The 17,351-nt window shown below is 48.8% G+C and overlaps 1 protein-coding gene across 1 annotated transcript; it reads right to left on the bottom strand.

Moving 5' to 3' along the window:
- Positions 1 to 595: 595 nt before the first annotated feature.
- Positions 596 to 17,252, bottom strand: LOC122388834 (prohormone-4-like). The gene is made up of 4 exons (XM_043380281.1): positions 17,062 to 17,252; positions 7,747 to 7,878; positions 4,570 to 4,722; positions 596 to 1,673 (listed from the first exon to the last, which is right to left on the bottom strand). Exons 1-4 carry the CDS (start codon positions 17,183 to 17,185, stop codon positions 1,480 to 1,482), a joined length of 603 nt encoding a protein of 200 aa, XP_043236216.1. The 5' UTR covers positions 17,186 to 17,252; the 3' UTR covers positions 596 to 1,479.
- Between the last annotated feature and the right edge of the window lie 99 nt (positions 17,253 to 17,351).

The raw sequence follows: 17,351 nt of genomic DNA, 5'->3' as shown, positions 1-17,351 counted from the left end.
TGGGCTGTGACGTCACATATTTGAATGTTTGTGTTTGGAATATGGGAAGCCTAAGATGTTTTATGAAAAATAAATGCCAGAACCGTGTTCCTGGTCATCCAATCTATAAAGTCGGGCACAATTTAACTGGTTTTAACAACATTTTAGAAGGTGGGATAGTCCCTTTAATGACGAAAATTATGCTATCCAATCAACTAACTGCTAATGCGTTCCTCAAAACTAACAGTAACGCATAGTCATGGTTCTTTCGTGAACACAGCCTAGCGAGTGTCAACGTTATCAAAGCTCGGATAAAAGATATCTATAACATATATTTCTGAATACATGATAACGAACACTAGGTATTGTTTCCGATCGCACTGTCTCCATTCAAAACAGATATTACCTCGCAGCTCTTACAATTCCCGTGGCCTCCAACACAAAAGATTTATATTATTGCCTATGCTCATTCCAGAACTAAATCATTTTTCTTCTACTGACCTTCAGTCTTTCACTTTCAGCAAATAGTTACTTCCTTTCCGAAATGATTTTTCTACATTTTCTATCAAGAAACCATGCCGTTCCTTTAATCGTATTTGAAATATCGATAGACCAATCTTAGAAACAAACGTGTATCAACCGTCAGCCATTTTCCACAAACATGTTCATATGAGACTGATGATGTGTCACTGCGCAATTTATTTTTACCAATCCAGCCCTCCAACAGATAGATTTTATAGGCTGCTGTTATTCCTAACGAAAGGTTAACTAAGCTAGCCTACTTACATATTTATAACGTAACGCGCCATGAACACACGAAATCAGCATGCCCAAAACAGCGATAGACAGGACACCTTGAAGCGACCGGGCTGGTGTCGTTGCGAGCCGTTTTGTCGAGCCGTGCGCCCCCACGGACAGGAGTGCAGTGGGGCGCCTCGGCGCGCGCGCTGCACCTGGCCGGAAGGCGGAGTGACCCGAGAGGTCATGGGGTCAGCGCGGAGCTCACAGCACGCCGGTCGGGTTGGACCGGCTCAAAGATCAGCTGAGATCACGCCACAGAGGATGGCAGGGGCGGGGCGAGTCACAGGGGGGGGGGGGCGGCCGGCGCCGGCCGGCGGCTGCCGCGAGGGCCGGCCGCCGGCCGCCGCCGCTGCCCGCTCTCAGGTCAGGGTCAGGGCGCCCCAGGCGTCGGGCGGCCCGTCCGCGCGGCGCTGCGCTGGTGGTCAGTGGGGTGCTATCGAGGAGAGGCCGGCGCGGACGGGGGCGCGGCGGCTGCGGGCGGGCGCGGAGCCGCGGCCGGGGCAGGTGGCTGCAGGGTCCCCGGCCAGCCGGCTAGTCTTCGGCCGAGGTCGAGGCCGCTGTCGGCGCGATCGGGAACGGTGTTGGACGTCGGCCGCGGCCGGAGACTGCTGAGGGCGGGCTCGATCAGGGTCTCTCTGCCCCGACCGGCCGGGGCCCGCACGCGCGCAGTTGGACACGAATCGGCTCCCGCTCTCGGCTCTAGTCGAGGAACCCTGTCTTCAGCAGCTTGTCCAAGAAGAACTTGACGTCGCCGAGCTCCGAGTCCTTGATGCCGAGTGATTTCAGCGTGCCCATGTCTCCGTTCTCGACGGCCATGAAGACGGAGCGCAGGTGGTTGACGTCGACGGTCATCAGCTGCAGCGCCCTGCCGAAGTCGTCGATCGTCTGCGATTCTGCAACACACAGACCGCCCATCATTAGTGAGTATGATGGAGAGAACATCCAGTACAGTCAGTCTTGTATGTACCGCGCATCGGTGTGTTGGATCCATCAAGCCCGAGTGAGGAAGGGTTGCCAAATTTCAGAGTCACTGAACCAATTGAGTTGGGGGATGGTCGATGGACGAGGACATTATCTGGTTCAGTGACTCTCAAATTTAGCAGCCCTTCCACGGTCAGGCTTGAAAGATCCACTGTACCGATGCGCGGTACTTTCAAGACTGACGTTACACACTTCATACGACGACTCGTGAATTGTGGTAATCGATGCGTTACAACTCAGTGCGCCGTCAAGAAAAAGCGAACGCCATCCATGCTCATGAGACTTGGCTATGTGTCATGACCGAAGCTTTGAGCAGTATATACTGTACATATAGCTGTATGCGAAGGATATTGATGTGCTCTTTCAATTTTTAAGCCGCAAGCATTCGTTTGTCTCCGTCCCGTGAGATTAATAAACAATACATATTATGCATCCCCATTAGTTTTTGACAATGCAGCCTCGCAGCACACCAGCTGATCCGACTTATTAATGGAGGCTTAGGTCCGTTGTCAGAGCACTAAGCTGGCCTTGCCTGCCATTTATTTTCCTCTGCTTTCGTCTTGGACCTAATTCTACACAGATCACGTATGCGGGAGTCTGGGGGGCAGATCCTCGCCGACGGTCAGAGCTGAATGAGCACACTGCGGTGATTGCGTCCCAGAAATCGACTCACGGGCACTCTTTCCCGCAGTGAGGACCAGCTTACGGCGATATTGGTACCCTTTCAGCCGTTATAGGTACGAGTTGGGTAGCGATATAGGCTGACGGATAAAAATAAGCGGTTTTTATTACATTTTAACAATGGCACCGACAAGAGGAGGGAAGAGGGATTTTAGTGAGAATCTGCCATGGTTTTTATTCCTAAATCTTTGGAGTCGTATTTAATTCATAAATGGATCAGGTATGAGCGATTGTGTATTGAGTCTTAAAAACTCAGTAACAATGGCCCTTGAGTATTGTATAATGCAATAATCTGCTCGTTGCAATAAAAGCGTGTCGTTAAATGTAAGACACTGACGTACCTATTTTATTCATTGATAATATTTGTTCCTTATTCAACTACATCTTTTCGAGTCATATAATCGAGATCGCTTGTGCACCACTAGATCAAATGAACAGCTTTAGCTATATTTTAACTTTCAGTTCATATTTCCATCTCGATAAGTTACTCCGCTTGTGGAACACTATTCACTTCATATACGAGCGTCAGCGACAAAGAAAGTTTTGGCCTATGCTTCTGGACAAGACTATTTTCCCCGTAATTGGGAGAAACTACACAAAGCTTTTACCTAGCTGCGCTCTATCAACTAGTAGGATCTTCCAGCTGGCCCGTGGGGACGGCTCAGTGGATGGCAGACTCACTGTCAGCACGGTATATAGAGAACTACTGTCAGACTGTCGCAGGATCAACGTCACTCCTTATCCCATCCCATAGAATCGGACGGCGCCGGGCCTATGACGTCATTACACCTATGCTAATGGCAAATAAGCGCATAGAACATGAGTGGAGCACTGATGCATTTGCTCAGTAATATTCCACAACCGCAACTTCATATACCTAATTAGTTCTTTCGGACCCAAGACAAGTTTGGTTGACGGAAAAGTGGTTAGCTATAGGGCTAAGAGTCGCCCATTTAGTTTAACAGCCACGACATAAAAACTGTTGCTCTAAACAACATCACATGGGCTGGTTGATATCTTTTCACATCAGCGGTTAGGGATCTTTTCTTGCGGCTGGTTCATGAGCAATTTTGGGCTTTTAGGTTTTTCAGCTTTTTTAAAGTCTCTCGGGGCAATAATTTAGCTGATCTCGGAGAACAACACCTGCAACATTGATATTAGCGCGGTTGAATAAAGTGCAAATACCGAGTCCACTTGACGCATACGAGCCAAAAAATTTACCTATCTAATAAAAATGTGTTTCCTTGTCGCGTTATTCGAATAGGTACTATTTTACGCTCTCTCAACAGTATACAGCCGGTGGTCCCTGAGGCCCACTGTCCCCACCACCGGGCGATGTGCGCCGGCCCAGAGCGGCACGGAGCACACACCATTTCACTTTGGCCGCATTTCCCGGAGGGCGCACGGACAGCGTTCGACCGACATTGCGAGCGTCGCGGGTGATTGGGTCTGTACCGCGCCGCCTGGCCGGCCCGGCAGCAGCGACTCGGGTGACTGCAGGTGCCGAGAGGCGCTGGTGAGCGCGCCTGTTGTAAAAACACTGAGAGGTTCTCAGCTGACGGTAATTGCCGTTTTTGAAACTACCGAGTACTGAATTCCAACCCTTATGTTGTAAATATTCGTTAATGGCCTCAGCGATCCCACATTCGTGCATTTATACACTATCGTCTTTCTTTCATTAGGTACTGACAATGCAGCTAACATTTGTATATTTATTTTTGTCCTCTTGAGGTGAGAAGTGTGCATGTTGTACAGCTGATGCATCAGCTCTGCATTTACAATCCAAATAAACAAGTCGCAATGCATTATAACCGCGTCTAGCCGCACCAACTGGGAACCACAGTGCGAGTCTACTGCCGATTTGAGGATTATCAAATGACAGATGTGACATATAAGTGCATGTATGGCCTAAACTTTTGAATTCATTTTAAAAGAGATAAAACGCAAAAATTACCCAACGTTTCGCATTTATTGCTCAGTCTAACTGGGCACTCTAACACCCATGACTAAGCAATAAATGCGAAACGTTGGGTAATTTTTGCGTTTTATCTCTTTTAAAATGAATTCAAAAGTTTAGGCCATACATGCACTTATATGGATACTGCCGATTTTCAGTGCACCACTGACCTGACAGTGCGACAGCCACCGCCTCCACTCCGCCGAGCGGCAACAGGGCGTCCCGGGCCTTGCTGCCAAACAGCTTCTCCAAGTAGTTGGGACCATGGCTGGCGAGCAGCGACTTCAGGAAACTGGCCGTCTCCTCCACCGGCGGCCGCCGCGCTGGCGAGGGAAACGGTGGCGTCAGTACGGGAAACGGTAACGTCAGTATGGGAAACGGTGTCGTCAGTGTAGGGAAACGGTGACGTCGGTACGGGAAACGGTGGCGTCAGTATGGGAAACGCCACGGTGGCGTCAGTACGGGAAACGGTGGCGTCAGTACGGGAAACGGTGGCGTCAGTGTAGGGAAACGGTGGCGTCAGTGTAGGGAAACGGTGGCGTCAGTACGGGAAACAGCGGTATCAGTGTAGGGGAAACGGTGAGGTCAGTGTGGGAAACGGTGATACGGGTAACATCAGTACCGGCAACGTCAGTATGGGAAAAGGCGGTATCAGCAGTGTAGGATAAACGGTGGAGTAAGTGAAGGAAAACAGTGGTGTATGTATCGGAAACGGTGGTATCAATGTGGGGAGCCGGTAGTGTCCGTAGTACGGAAAAGGTGCAGACAATCGTGTGTGGAAACTGGGCACAGCCTCGTCGATCCGGGGGAAACGATGGCCTTGTATCGGATTGGTAGGCATTGGTATGAATCAGAAGACACGAATTACAATACATATATGCAGGCCCAGGGTCATGAGAAGACAGCATGAATGTATCAGTCAAGCTACTGACACCCATTGGTCATTATCAATAAGTCATGATAATAATCATGGCACCATCCGGCTGGAAAACAAAACACTGTATCACAGGTCCCATGGGACCTGTGATCCCAGGTCCCATGTCCCTCCACCTCTGCAGAGGTGGAGGGAACTGGAAAGGCTATAGTAGAGCGGCTAATCACAGTCCAACACTGGCGGCGGCTGACGGATGTCTGGGCCAGAGTAAACGAGTACGGCAGCAGGCTGGCTTACACCAACCTCCACTCCTTATGCTGACAGGTTACATAACCACGTGACGCATGAGACTGTGGACTTGGTCGGCCTCATCCTGTTGTACCCCAATGCCTTTGTGGCGCCTGTTGCAGCCGCGTAAAGTGGTCTCCGATGAAGGGTATCGAAAAGACCGCACGTTTCTCCTTGCTATCCAAATAATGCGAATGAATAATGCAAATCAGCCATAAATACGTGGATCAGCATACATTATGCCGATCTTGGAAGGCTGTCCACAGTTTCAGACAATGCATTGGGACACTTATTCAAAATGTCAGTTCTACATATAACTTGGTGTCTTTTGGCGACTGCACATTTATCACATCACAAATCTCGCATCGATTTCGTCTAATTCTAGCGCTACTCAGTAGGCGGTTATCGCTGCCTCGGCTGCTGCGTTGCATTTTGACCGACAATGCGGTATCGGTCGCGGATCGGTGGTCCGGCGGTCTATGGCTCGCTGTTCGCCCCACTTGGCCGGTCAGGGGGGGCGGAGTCGATCGCCGGTAAAGCTGAGCGACATTTGTCTCCATCTGGGCGGCAATAAATGTCCACCGGCGGTGACGCGGCGGTGTGGTGCGGCCCGCCGGGACCGACCCGGGGCCCAGTGCAGCGAGGGCGAGCACAGAACAGGCAACGCGCGCACGGCAGAGCAGACATAGCGCTCACGGCGGAACAGACATAGCACTCACGGCAGAACAGGAAGGGTGGTTACGGCAGAACAGACATCACGGTGGATCACGGTAGGTCAAACACGGCCGAACGGACCACGGCAGGCCTTATACTCATTTCGGTTTAGGGTAACTCGAACACAGCATTCACGGCAGGTCACAGTGAATGCCAACCAAGCGTTCAGCACTGGACACTGGACATGACATGGCTGGCAAGCCTAATGGGACTGAAATGTTGACTGTACGCAAAACTGTTTTTGAACTATTAAACGATTTCTATATCGATCATTTCTCAAAACTTGGTCATACGGTTTGATGCGTGCTGTATGCAGTAGACACTCGTATAACTTTCTACATTCGGGTCAGTCGTTTACTTTATTTTGACCGCGGCACTTTTCCAACATGCTCGCAGCCTCCGTTCCCAAAAACATCATCGCCTTCCGCTGTCGTGGCCGGCGGCGAATTGCCGCGCAACAGAGACGTCTTTCTGCCGGCTGGCTGGTCTGACAGGCCAGTAGCGAGCCGCGATAACACGGCGGCACTGAAGCGAGGAAGTTAATCTTCCGGAGAGGCTCGGGTTAGCGAGTCAACAGGCGACGGGGGCTTGACTTCTGGGCACCACTGCTCGAGTCGGCGTCACTGACGGACTTACGGAAGGCAGCGGAAAGTGCTGGGAACTGAGGGGTGGAGGGAGGCAATGGTTTTCACTTTTGTTTCACTGATTCTTCTAAGTATTAAGATTGCGTGGTGACTTTTCGACCCGCTAGTCCTGTAGTTCTTTTTCAGCTAGCCCTCGTTCTAAGTCGGCCTTTCCCGTCTTCCGTGGTAGTTGACGCGCAGACGATCGCAGTTTGTTTGAAGAAGACGCCGGCTCCGTTCCAGCCCTGTTTGGTATTCCGGTGGCCATCGGCGAAATGGCGCGGAAGACGTGGCGACAATATAGACAGTCGTTGGCTGATGATGCCACGTCGCCGGCTTTGAACACGTCTCAGATTCACGGAGACGGCACGACCGTAAATCGCAAACTGTCTGACAAGCCACTAGCTTCATCCGTTGGACCGAGTTAAAAGCGCAAACATGCCGCTTCAGGCGGTCGAGCGCGCGGGCTGAGGTAATTTTCGCTGTTCAAACACGGCTCGTGAAACTGAACTACGGAGTTTACCCACGGTAAATAAACCAAATACAATTTCATTGATTCGGAGACGCAAAGTGAAATAACAGCTTGGAGGCATTGTTTGAGCTTTGCAATGAACCAACGGGGACATCATCAGGCCAATTAGCTCGATGACTCATAGTGCATATTCCGAGAACTTCAAGTTACAACTACGTTTAGCCAACTGAAGCTAACAAGCAAACTTTTTGGGGCTTTTGGGCCTACTTGCAACATATGCCGCCGCCGGTCGTTGCGTCCCTGCTGGAGCACGCAGTGTCAGTGACAGACTCCAGTGACGTCATATGAGTGTCACACACACAGCGCCTTGACTAACCTGCCGTGCAGAGCTTGTTATCTTCATCATAGCTGTCGGGACAGTCGGGCGCTCCGTCACACAGGTACGCTATCGATATGCACACGTCGCCACCGGGGCAGAGGAACGGCTCGGTGGGTCGGCAGCGCCGCGCTGAAACAGAGACACCCAGTGACGTCAGACGAGGCAGAACCGGTGACGTCAGAGCACGCAGAATCAGTGGCGTTAGATGAACACATTGGCTGATGGAGCGCGCAACAAGAAAGGGCATGAATATCATAACAAATGCCGATACATATCACATAAAACATATCATTCGGATGGAACAACATTTCGGTTTCTTAATTTAGCATCGTTTATGGATATGGAATTGAGTGAAATGTACTGTAACTGTGTCTTTGGGTCTTTGGCCGAACGAATGAATTGTTTCCCATGGCACTTTGGCATGTCCAATTCCAGTAAGCGTTCACGTCTCCATTAGTGATCTAGCAGAGTAAAACAATGTAGCACACATATCGTCCAGCTCAGCTCAGCACCTGACACGCAGCAACCGTCCACAATAAATCATTGACAGTAGCTGCCGTGTAAGTTGCGCCGCGTTCGCCGCGAGCGCCAACTTTGGCACGCCATCGCCACCTCGGCGGCCGGCGCACGGGGAGTGACGCCTCAGTGGTAATGGCAATTTCACGTGCACTTCTCAAAAGTAGTTAGCCGTTGATTAAATATTGAGCGCGGGTAAGACGGGAAAATGGAGCAGCCTGAAACAGCTTCAGCACGGACGATTGAGTCATTCATTACGCTTGTAAAAGACAAAGACCACTTTAGCTATTGAGGTGTTGTAGCGTCTTTATTGCACCTATGAACTATGTATATAGATGAATCCTTTGCATTGTCAAGCATCGTAACACACGTTGTTATTGATAAATAATTTGTTAACAGCATCACAAGTAGCATGTCTAAAACGGCATTTCAGATTCACATGTAATCATTCATGGTTTGCCGTCGTGCCGATGCAAGGATGTGGATGAGCCAATCTAGAGACAAGATGACAATAGCTAAAAGATTGTGCGCGTTTTCTCACGAGGAGTTCTTTACAGACAGCACTCCCTTTTTAACAAGGCGCACACGCATTCACTCATACAGAACATTCACGCCACACCTGTAAGTACATTCACCCACTGCTGTCTGAATTATGAACGCCGGTGTGCGTGCTGCGCGTGCGACCACCGCCCCGCGGGCCTCCCCGCGGAGAGCAGCCGCTCCGACCGCTCCCCGTGAGATCAATAGAGACAGGTGAGTTGGACGGAGCGACGAAACGCGAGTCCCGATAACACGGGCGCGCTGGTTCTTTGTTCAGATGCGAACGGTTCCGGTACAGTGTAGGGAGCAGACTCCCGTCACCGCCATAGTTCGGCGCACCACAGCAAGAGATGGGGAAAGTTTGAACGTTCTTTCTCTCTTCGATCATCGATGCGTCTGAGTTTCTAGTGTCGGCATTCGGCTGAGCAGGTGGCAACAACACATCTGTTACCACGGCTCCCCAAGCTCCTAGACATTTATGAGCTTACCGACGGACAAAGGTGACAAGTGACAGCTAGGTATATGTATGACAGCTTTAAAATGGCGTTTTTACCTCGATACCTCATTTGTGTGTGCGTCTTGTGAGGATTTGTGAATGGTGATCTAGTTCAGCGCTTACCGTAGAGCAGGCGTTGCAAACTGCTGCTGGTGCTTGGTAGGCTGTGCCGCTTAACTCGTGAGTACGGCGGCACAGCCTACCTGTCAGGTTTACTTGGTTTTCTTGGCAGAAAATGGTGGGTTTTCTAATATTACCCCAGCACTCATTGATCGGTCTTCTTAAATAGGTGCTGGGAAGAAGCTATGTGCCATGACTTATTGAACAGGAGTTATTGCAAATGTTCTTGGGTGACGTCAGTCAAAACCCGATGCAATGTATTGGCTATTTTTGGTAGCGCAATTTTATGCTTTTACGGTACAGTCCACAGCAGAAGTAATGTGGGGTTTCAGTCATGGGTATGTTCTGCTTCTGAAGCTTAGGAACGATTAACCAGACTACAATGAAACTTTGAATGTAGCTTATATGTATCGTCACCCTTGCAGCTGCAACTTTAGCTATTGACATCTTCTTTTCGATCACTCCGCATTAAAACAATCGCCAGTCAAAGCCAACCATTGAGATTGGTAAAACCCTACATTACTTTAGCGGTGGGCTGTACATCGAGCTAGTCGGAACTAGCAGACGTTGACTTTCGCTATTTCAATTGCAGACGCATAACAAATGTCAGGTGAAGTAAATCCTCAAATTTCAGATCAAAGTCAATCGTATCGAAATCAGCAGCTCTGTTGCGACAAGATGTTCTGTAAGTTGAAATCCTTTTTAAGCACCATATCATTCGTTCGATACCTGTGCCGTTTTAATTTTTTTTAGAAAACATCTGCCATGCCAATTTTTGCTAAAAAAAATTATCTCCCATGATCCAGTTCAGTCATTTACCATTTTCTATTATCTCAAAGTCTTAAAAAATGTTCTTTCACTCCAACTATCATTCTAGATTAAGTAATTCAATTCAATTCCGAGCCTCTATTTTTGGTTATTATTGGCATATCCCTGCGCAATACAGGAACCGCTGCTCCTTTCTCTGCCCAGCACTACCCAGTACCCATCGTGTCCGAGCACATCCATTCAGCCCCAACGAGCCTACTCAGCACTGTACGCGTTTGAACGATGACCTCCTTGACAATGCACCTCCGAGTAAACCAGCCAATGTCGTCAATGAGACATGCTTTCGCGGCGAATGCGAGCAGGACACGCGATCGACCACCTGGCTGCGGCCGCGTCAGTAATGGTAGTCGGCAGGTTCATTGGAAATCAATGACCCCCGTGGGTTTGGTCCGCTCTTGGACTGGTGACCGACCCCCGTCCAGGCACCGGGTAGCCCTTGTTGCTCGCAGTGTGTCTACTAATCCACGACACCGGTACTCGCACATACATGATACGTGTAAGTACTTGTAGCTTGTTACGGAGCGAGCGAAGCGAGCGTAGTCTTTCCTTAGATTAACGGAAATTTCTGAGTATGAGCGGCCGGCCGGCCGGCCGGCCGGCCGTGCGGACGCTTTTGCGAGGCTTATATCTCAGCAACCACTTGACCGATTTACACGCGGTAATTTTTGTAGGGTAGCTTCATTCCTTCTACCAAGTATTGGACTATTCCCGATGCATGTGGGTGACCCCTTATGCACGTGCCACGTGCAAAACGAAGAGGTGTCAGTTTTGTAATTGTTGCAATATCTCGGTAACTACTTGGCCGATTGCGCTGAAACTTGGCATGTAGGTAGGCACCCACTAGGCACTGCATATCCATGTGCCAGAGTTGGGGTGCTGTTGCACGTGCGCACGTGCAGGGGTCGTTTCCAGATCTCGAGAACGGCTGAACCGATGGCGCTCAAATTTGGTACACGGTTAGGGACCAGTTAGTAGGGTGCCGTGCACAAGTCAGTTGGGACCCATTTTGCACGTGCGCACGTGCATGGTGTCGCTCTCAGATCTCGAGAACGGCTGGGCCGATTGTGCTCAAATTTGGCACATCGCTAGAAACCGGTCAGTAGGGTGCCGTGCACAAGTCAGTTGGAGGTACCCCCTCGAAATTTCGCACGTGCAAGACTCACCCCCTCGCTCGCTCCGTTAGTCGCCCCAAAAGGCGCTATACTGGTTTACATACAATGACGTCATGGATAAATGATATGGTAAATGATGGCAAAATTAGCTGGGCTGAAGAGGTCGCGAAAAAAATTGGTTAGCAAATAGCATGATTCGGTATGGTGAGCGCGATCCTGATATAACGCCGATTTTCTCGTGAGCTTAGAATTACAAAACCAGTCAGTTCAGCGTGCATAAGCAGCGGCTGCAAACAACATGGGTCAATAAAGGTTATTGGACCGTGTATATTTCACAACTTCCTGCAAGTGACTTTTCCCACGACTACAGACAAATAACTCAATTTATGAGTTGTGTACCTGGCAAGACAAATAATTGCGGCATCTACATTCGCAAACACCTGCTATCTCGTCGAATAATGTAGCAGGGCATTGTTTAATGTTTATTTCTAGCCTAAAAGTTTAATGATTGCCTTCACCTCCTTTTTCTATTGTTACATATATAACACTGGCGCCGGACTGTGGAACTTGTGATGTTAAATAAAGCTTTTCAATGCCACCATTTATTGAACCTACTTTCTCCAAAACGTCTACTTTTCCAGCAGCAACCTTAGAAGGTTATCTTTTTATGAGGCAAAACAATAAAATGACGTGACGCAACCAAAAACAGCACAAAACGTATCCTCGAATACAATCCTAAGCACATTTGTACATTCCTTTATGAAGCAGTCTGTAAAGCTGTCAGCAAGTGGATCGAAGTTGCCTATGTTTTGCAATGCAATGCAGACAGCGACAACCTTCGCCTGCACATCGTCAATTTCCACAGGCGAGGCCTGAGAATCACGGCACATCTGTGAGAGCTGGAAGTTGATGAATATTAATGTGTTTTATTAGATATTAAAAAGTAGCCTAAAGCACAAATATAGGTAAGAAGCTCGTATAAGACACCTAAAATTCGTGTAAGTGATTTCATGGTAAAAAATGTATAGTTAATTATTACATGTACTTCTGAAACATTTTCCTTTTAGTAGGTAGAGCCCTGTTACTCCATTCGAACCGCTAGCACTGTCAGGAATACAGGACGAGATCAGAGATGAAGCTTTTCAGCATGGTCACATCCACCTACTTCCACCCGAACAAGTCCTCAAAGATTTCACGTTTTCGCTAATGCCACCCAGATTGGTTCCAGGCTCCCGTAACCGTTCAATCCGACACGTGCGAACGTGGAAAGGTCGCGGCACGTGAGTGCAGGGTGACGGCGGAGCGGCAGTGCGGACCTCCTTCCTCTCACTGCACTCCAAAAGTTGGAGCGGTCGCGTTGCGCTAACTCAGCACACCGAATCGACCGTAACGAGCGCTTCATTCGGGGCACGTGCAGAGTTCGATGAGTCACTCACAATGGACAGGTCTCTCTCTCTCTCTCTCTCTCTCTCTCTCTCTCTCTCTCTCTCTCTCTCTCTCTCCCTCCCTCTCTCTCTTCTCTCTCTCTCCCTCCCTCCCTCTCTCTCTTCTCTCTCTCTCCCTCTCTCTCTCTCTCTCTCTCTCTCTCTCTCTCTCTCTCTCTCTCCCTGCCTACCATGCGGCCTTCTCACGGCCGAAATTGGGTCCCGCTAAGAATGAAGAGTGGTTTTCAACCACATGCTGGTGACGTAATCGCAGTGGGAGGTGCGAGATGGTTAATGGCACTTTTTCCTTATGCCTACCTCTAGAAGGGAATGTCGAAGAATTCTTCTCCCATAGAAAGAAATCATAATTATCAAAAATTTTCTTTTTAGGAATGAGTAAATTTAAGTACGCGGCTGTCCTACACACAGAAAAATAATTACCCCTCTATGGGATTTTTTTACATATGAGGAGTACCAGTACCCTTATTTCTCAGGTATGAAAACCTAAATAGGAATAGTTACACACCATTTATTTGGGGTTCCCGTACACCAATGGTTCTTTTTACAAACATACTAGTAAATGTACCTTCAAGGTTCACAGTACCCTGCAAATTCGGGGTATCATTAACAAACAGAGTGGTATCTTTACCCGAAAAATCAGAATCGGTCGTGATAGAGCTACTCTGGCAGCATGTTTTTTTACTACTTGTCACTGAAAAGCAGGTACCTGTAACATGCATCAACTCATAAGGGTGTATAAGTACTTAAATGCGGTTTTCTGACTACTTATTTTTAGGTAGAGTTACCTTTTTGTTAGTAATTTTACATGATGCTGTCAGAAACTCAGGGGGCGTGACCTAAGTCGCGCATGCGCAGAAGGGTGTTGCTCTCCACCAATCATCGTTCCACGTTTGACTGTTTTGGCGCGCAGGCTTTCAGTTTGTGCCGCCGTGGCCGGCGTGATGGGTGTGTGTGTGAGGCTGGGAGCCGCACGGCGAGTGCTAATGGCGTTTCACGCGTTTTATTGTGCAAGTGAGCTGCGCGACTTTCTTTCCCGGTCGAGTGTGGTGGTGGATCGTGTTTTGCAAGGGCACCAAGCCGTCAAGTCAACAAGAAACAGCACTGGGATGTCAAGAAACGCCGTCAAGGAACAGTACCAGACACCAGGTGAGTGCAAACGAGTGTGGCTGAAATAAAGCCAAATGACCATGTCACATGTGACAACACATGCATGTGTTTGGAAAGTCAAGTACGATTTTTTAAAATTGCTTGCGACGCAAGAAAAAACGAAAATTTTCGATTCCATCCCCACCTCTGCTAGGATAACGAATATACCAACGTTGGTATATAACAGATGGCGCAACTAAGCGACACGAAATACAAATATTTTGTCGTGCAAGACGCCTTTATTCTCAATGAATAATTCATTTAAGCGATTCTGTAAAGGAAAATTATTTTAAAACATCATACTTTTCAATTTACAAAAATGCCTACCAGCTTCCTACCAACTAAGCGCTCGACCAAACAGATCGCTGGAAACGCCGGCCGTCCCGGCAAACGCCGGCCGGCGGCGTCCGCCGGCCGGCGTTTTCCCCGTCTTTCTACGACCATCGGTTCGGAAGTTAGACAGGGGGGGGGCAGAATCTGCCCCCCCCCCCAGCAGGGCGCGTATGGCTGAATAGCCCAGCGGGGCGCGGGATATACTGCGGTGTGCGTATTTTAGCAGATTGTTCCGGTGAACTGCGTAGCGGAATGTAGCAGAACCGACGCGTGGTGTACAAGTACCTGATGACACTGGATACGAGCACCTGGTTACGAAACCCTCAGAACCGTGGTACCCGCAAAAATGGTACAGATTTGGCACTCTGCAGAGCGATTGGCGTACATTTACACCACATTGGGTTATCCGACCCATATTTATGCGCTCATAATAGGTTACACTACCCCAAAATACGAGGTAAATGAACCTGGGGCATGGTACAAAAACCCGAAAGTAGTGTATTACTACCCGTAATAATTGCGTAGCGTTACCTCAAATAGCGGTGTACCCTGAAAAGCGTCTTCGAATGAACGGAAAATCAAGAGTAGGAAAAAGATGTAATGGAATTCGGGTACCTTGATTATGGTGGTAGCAAGACACGACTGGGATGGGATTACCTGCATTTTTAAGGTAAACATACCCGAAATAGTAGTGCAGAATCGGTACTCTGTAGTACCCTATTTTTTGGGGTGATTTTTTCTCTGTGTGTAGAAATAAGGCGAAAGATTTAAACATTATTCTTGGGATCATGAAAAGTTTTGGAACCAAAGCAAAAATGTGAGAGTGCATTTTGGGTTGGTATAGATATTGGGAAGTGTCGCAACCCTTTACGAGGCACAAAGTGGCCGACAGGGTGCCCAGAGGACACCTGAGAGGGTACGATATTTGGATCATGTTGGTTGAAGAATAAGGATGGCCATGGCCGAGACAATCAACGCCCAGCGGTTCACAGCAGAGCTTTTCAAATTTTGACGACACTTAAAAACTGGAGGAGATATTCGGCCGATCAAGAGCCAGTATGCAGCAGAACGGGGAAAACGCACACACACGACTGCCGCGACCCGTGCATGGCTGCGAACGCGCTTTGGAGGAGGCTGCTCTCTCGGGTGGATGGTCCGAGCAGTATAAGGACTTCACTCCCCTAGATTTCTCAATATGGGGACATCTCAAGGTTCAGGTGCACCGGATGAATAGGAAAAGTAGCAAAGAGCTGAAGGAAGTACGAGGTTCGGGGCATGTAACCGAAGCTCTGCCGCGTGGCGTTGGTATAAGTAAGGCAGCGTGCGTCTTTGTGTCAGGTGCGCTTTGGTAGTTTCATGGAAATTGTACTGGACGAACGATGTCGGGCATGCAACGAAGTCATGAGTACCACATCATAAAATGGCATTGAATGGGCTATCACTTGGTGCGACTTCGGTGTTTCTGGAGCTGATGGTTTTCAAAGCAGATAGAATCCGGTAGTGGTGAATTATAAGCATGTCGAGCTTGTGCGAGAGAGTGGAGCCACTTTTGTATATAATTGTGTGATGCACTGGAATAGTCGTTTACTTGGAAAAAACAGAGAGAGAGAGAGAGAGAGAGAGAGAGAGAGAGAGAGAGAGAGAGAGAGAGAGAGAGAGAGAGAGAGAGAGAGAGAGAGAGAGAGAGAGAGAGAAGAGAGAGAGAAGAGAGAGAGAGAGAGAGAGAGAGAGAGAGAGAGAGAGAGAGAGAGAGAGAGAGAGAGAGAGAGAGAGAGAGAGAGAGAGAGAGGCGAAAGTAACAATTCATTTATAGTTGGCACTCGCCATCCATGAAGTCCACCCATTCAAAACACTCGGGCTTAGCTTCTGAGAAAAAGAAGAGGAAAAGGAATAAATATGGAATCAATTGCAAAATACCTAATTTTCTACTTTTCCCTAGTGAGTTCAATCATGATTAACCATGGGCAGTATGGCAAGCTTTTATGGAACGGGTATGTCTTGTTTCCTGTCGTTGGTTGCATATTGAAAGTTGTTTCACCGTCATAAGTTAGATGGTTTGCGGCTTCCTTACAGCAGGTTTAAAAAATATTTTTTAAAGGGACATTCCGAAGAAAATAAGAATTTTTCGGCAAGTCTAATTTTTATTCTAGTCTGGAACTGTCTTCCTATCAAATTATTAAATGCACAATTAAGAAAATGCTAGGTAGCGTCTGCTGGCATGTAAGAAGGACCTGTTGAAGCTTATGCTGTGTGCGCTCTAAACCGAGATTATTATGTCGAGTGACACCTTTGTGCTGCCGAAAGGATCACACCTTAGCTATGATCCAAATTTTCTTTGAGTCAAATAATCTGCTATTTCATGTTTTGAAGTTCAAATGCAGAAATACAAAACAGAACTTTAAAGATACTCGTATTACCAATCTTTTGTTACTTTATCTTTACTTATATGTTCAAATCCATTTTCACCACATTTTCCATAGTTAACTGGGTTTGTGATCTACGAAGCTTTGCTCACATCATTACGTCTTTTTCGTGTCCGTGACTTGGTTCGTCATCACGTCATCGAATGTCCACCGTTGCAAGCTCAAGAGCCCAAAATTGAAACCCTTGGACGGTGTTTTACACGAAAATGTGCGAGCCTTTAAAGAACTAGCAGGACATAGAATGCCCGTTGTCCCTGGTCATCCAGTACTGCCTGGTAAGCCTGTATGGTTGACCTGAGTTACCGACTTCCTTTGAGTCCCCGTGGCCGTCCCTCATTCCACCGGTTCCTCACCTTCAGATCGTTTACTGGCGATGCCCGGCACGTGCCCGTAGCCGTAGAAGCGGGCGATGTCGATGGCGGTGGCCGCCTGGCACGCGGCCAGCCACAACAGACAGGCGAGGCCCCAGCACGCCATGGGCGCGGGCGACAGGCGGCGGCGGGGCGGCGGGACGGGCGACGGACCGACACTGCACGGCCCTGTCGGTCCGGCCCGGCCTGGTCGGCCGCGGCGGCGCCCCCGCGCCCGGCCGACCGGCCAATGGCAGCCCGGCGCCGGCGCGCCGACCAATCGCCGACGGCGG

The sequence above is a fragment of the Amphibalanus amphitrite genome, unplaced genomic scaffold, assembly GCF_019059575.1.
Source record: "Amphibalanus amphitrite isolate SeventyFive unplaced genomic scaffold, NRLGWU_Aamphi_draft 000336F_arrow, whole genome shotgun sequence".
NCBI classification, from domain to species: domain Eukaryota; kingdom Metazoa; phylum Arthropoda; class Thecostraca; order Balanomorpha; family Balanidae; genus Amphibalanus; species Amphibalanus amphitrite.
Note: the sequence above shows the minus strand (reverse complement) of the source record. Positions and strands in the feature narration are given on the sequence as shown.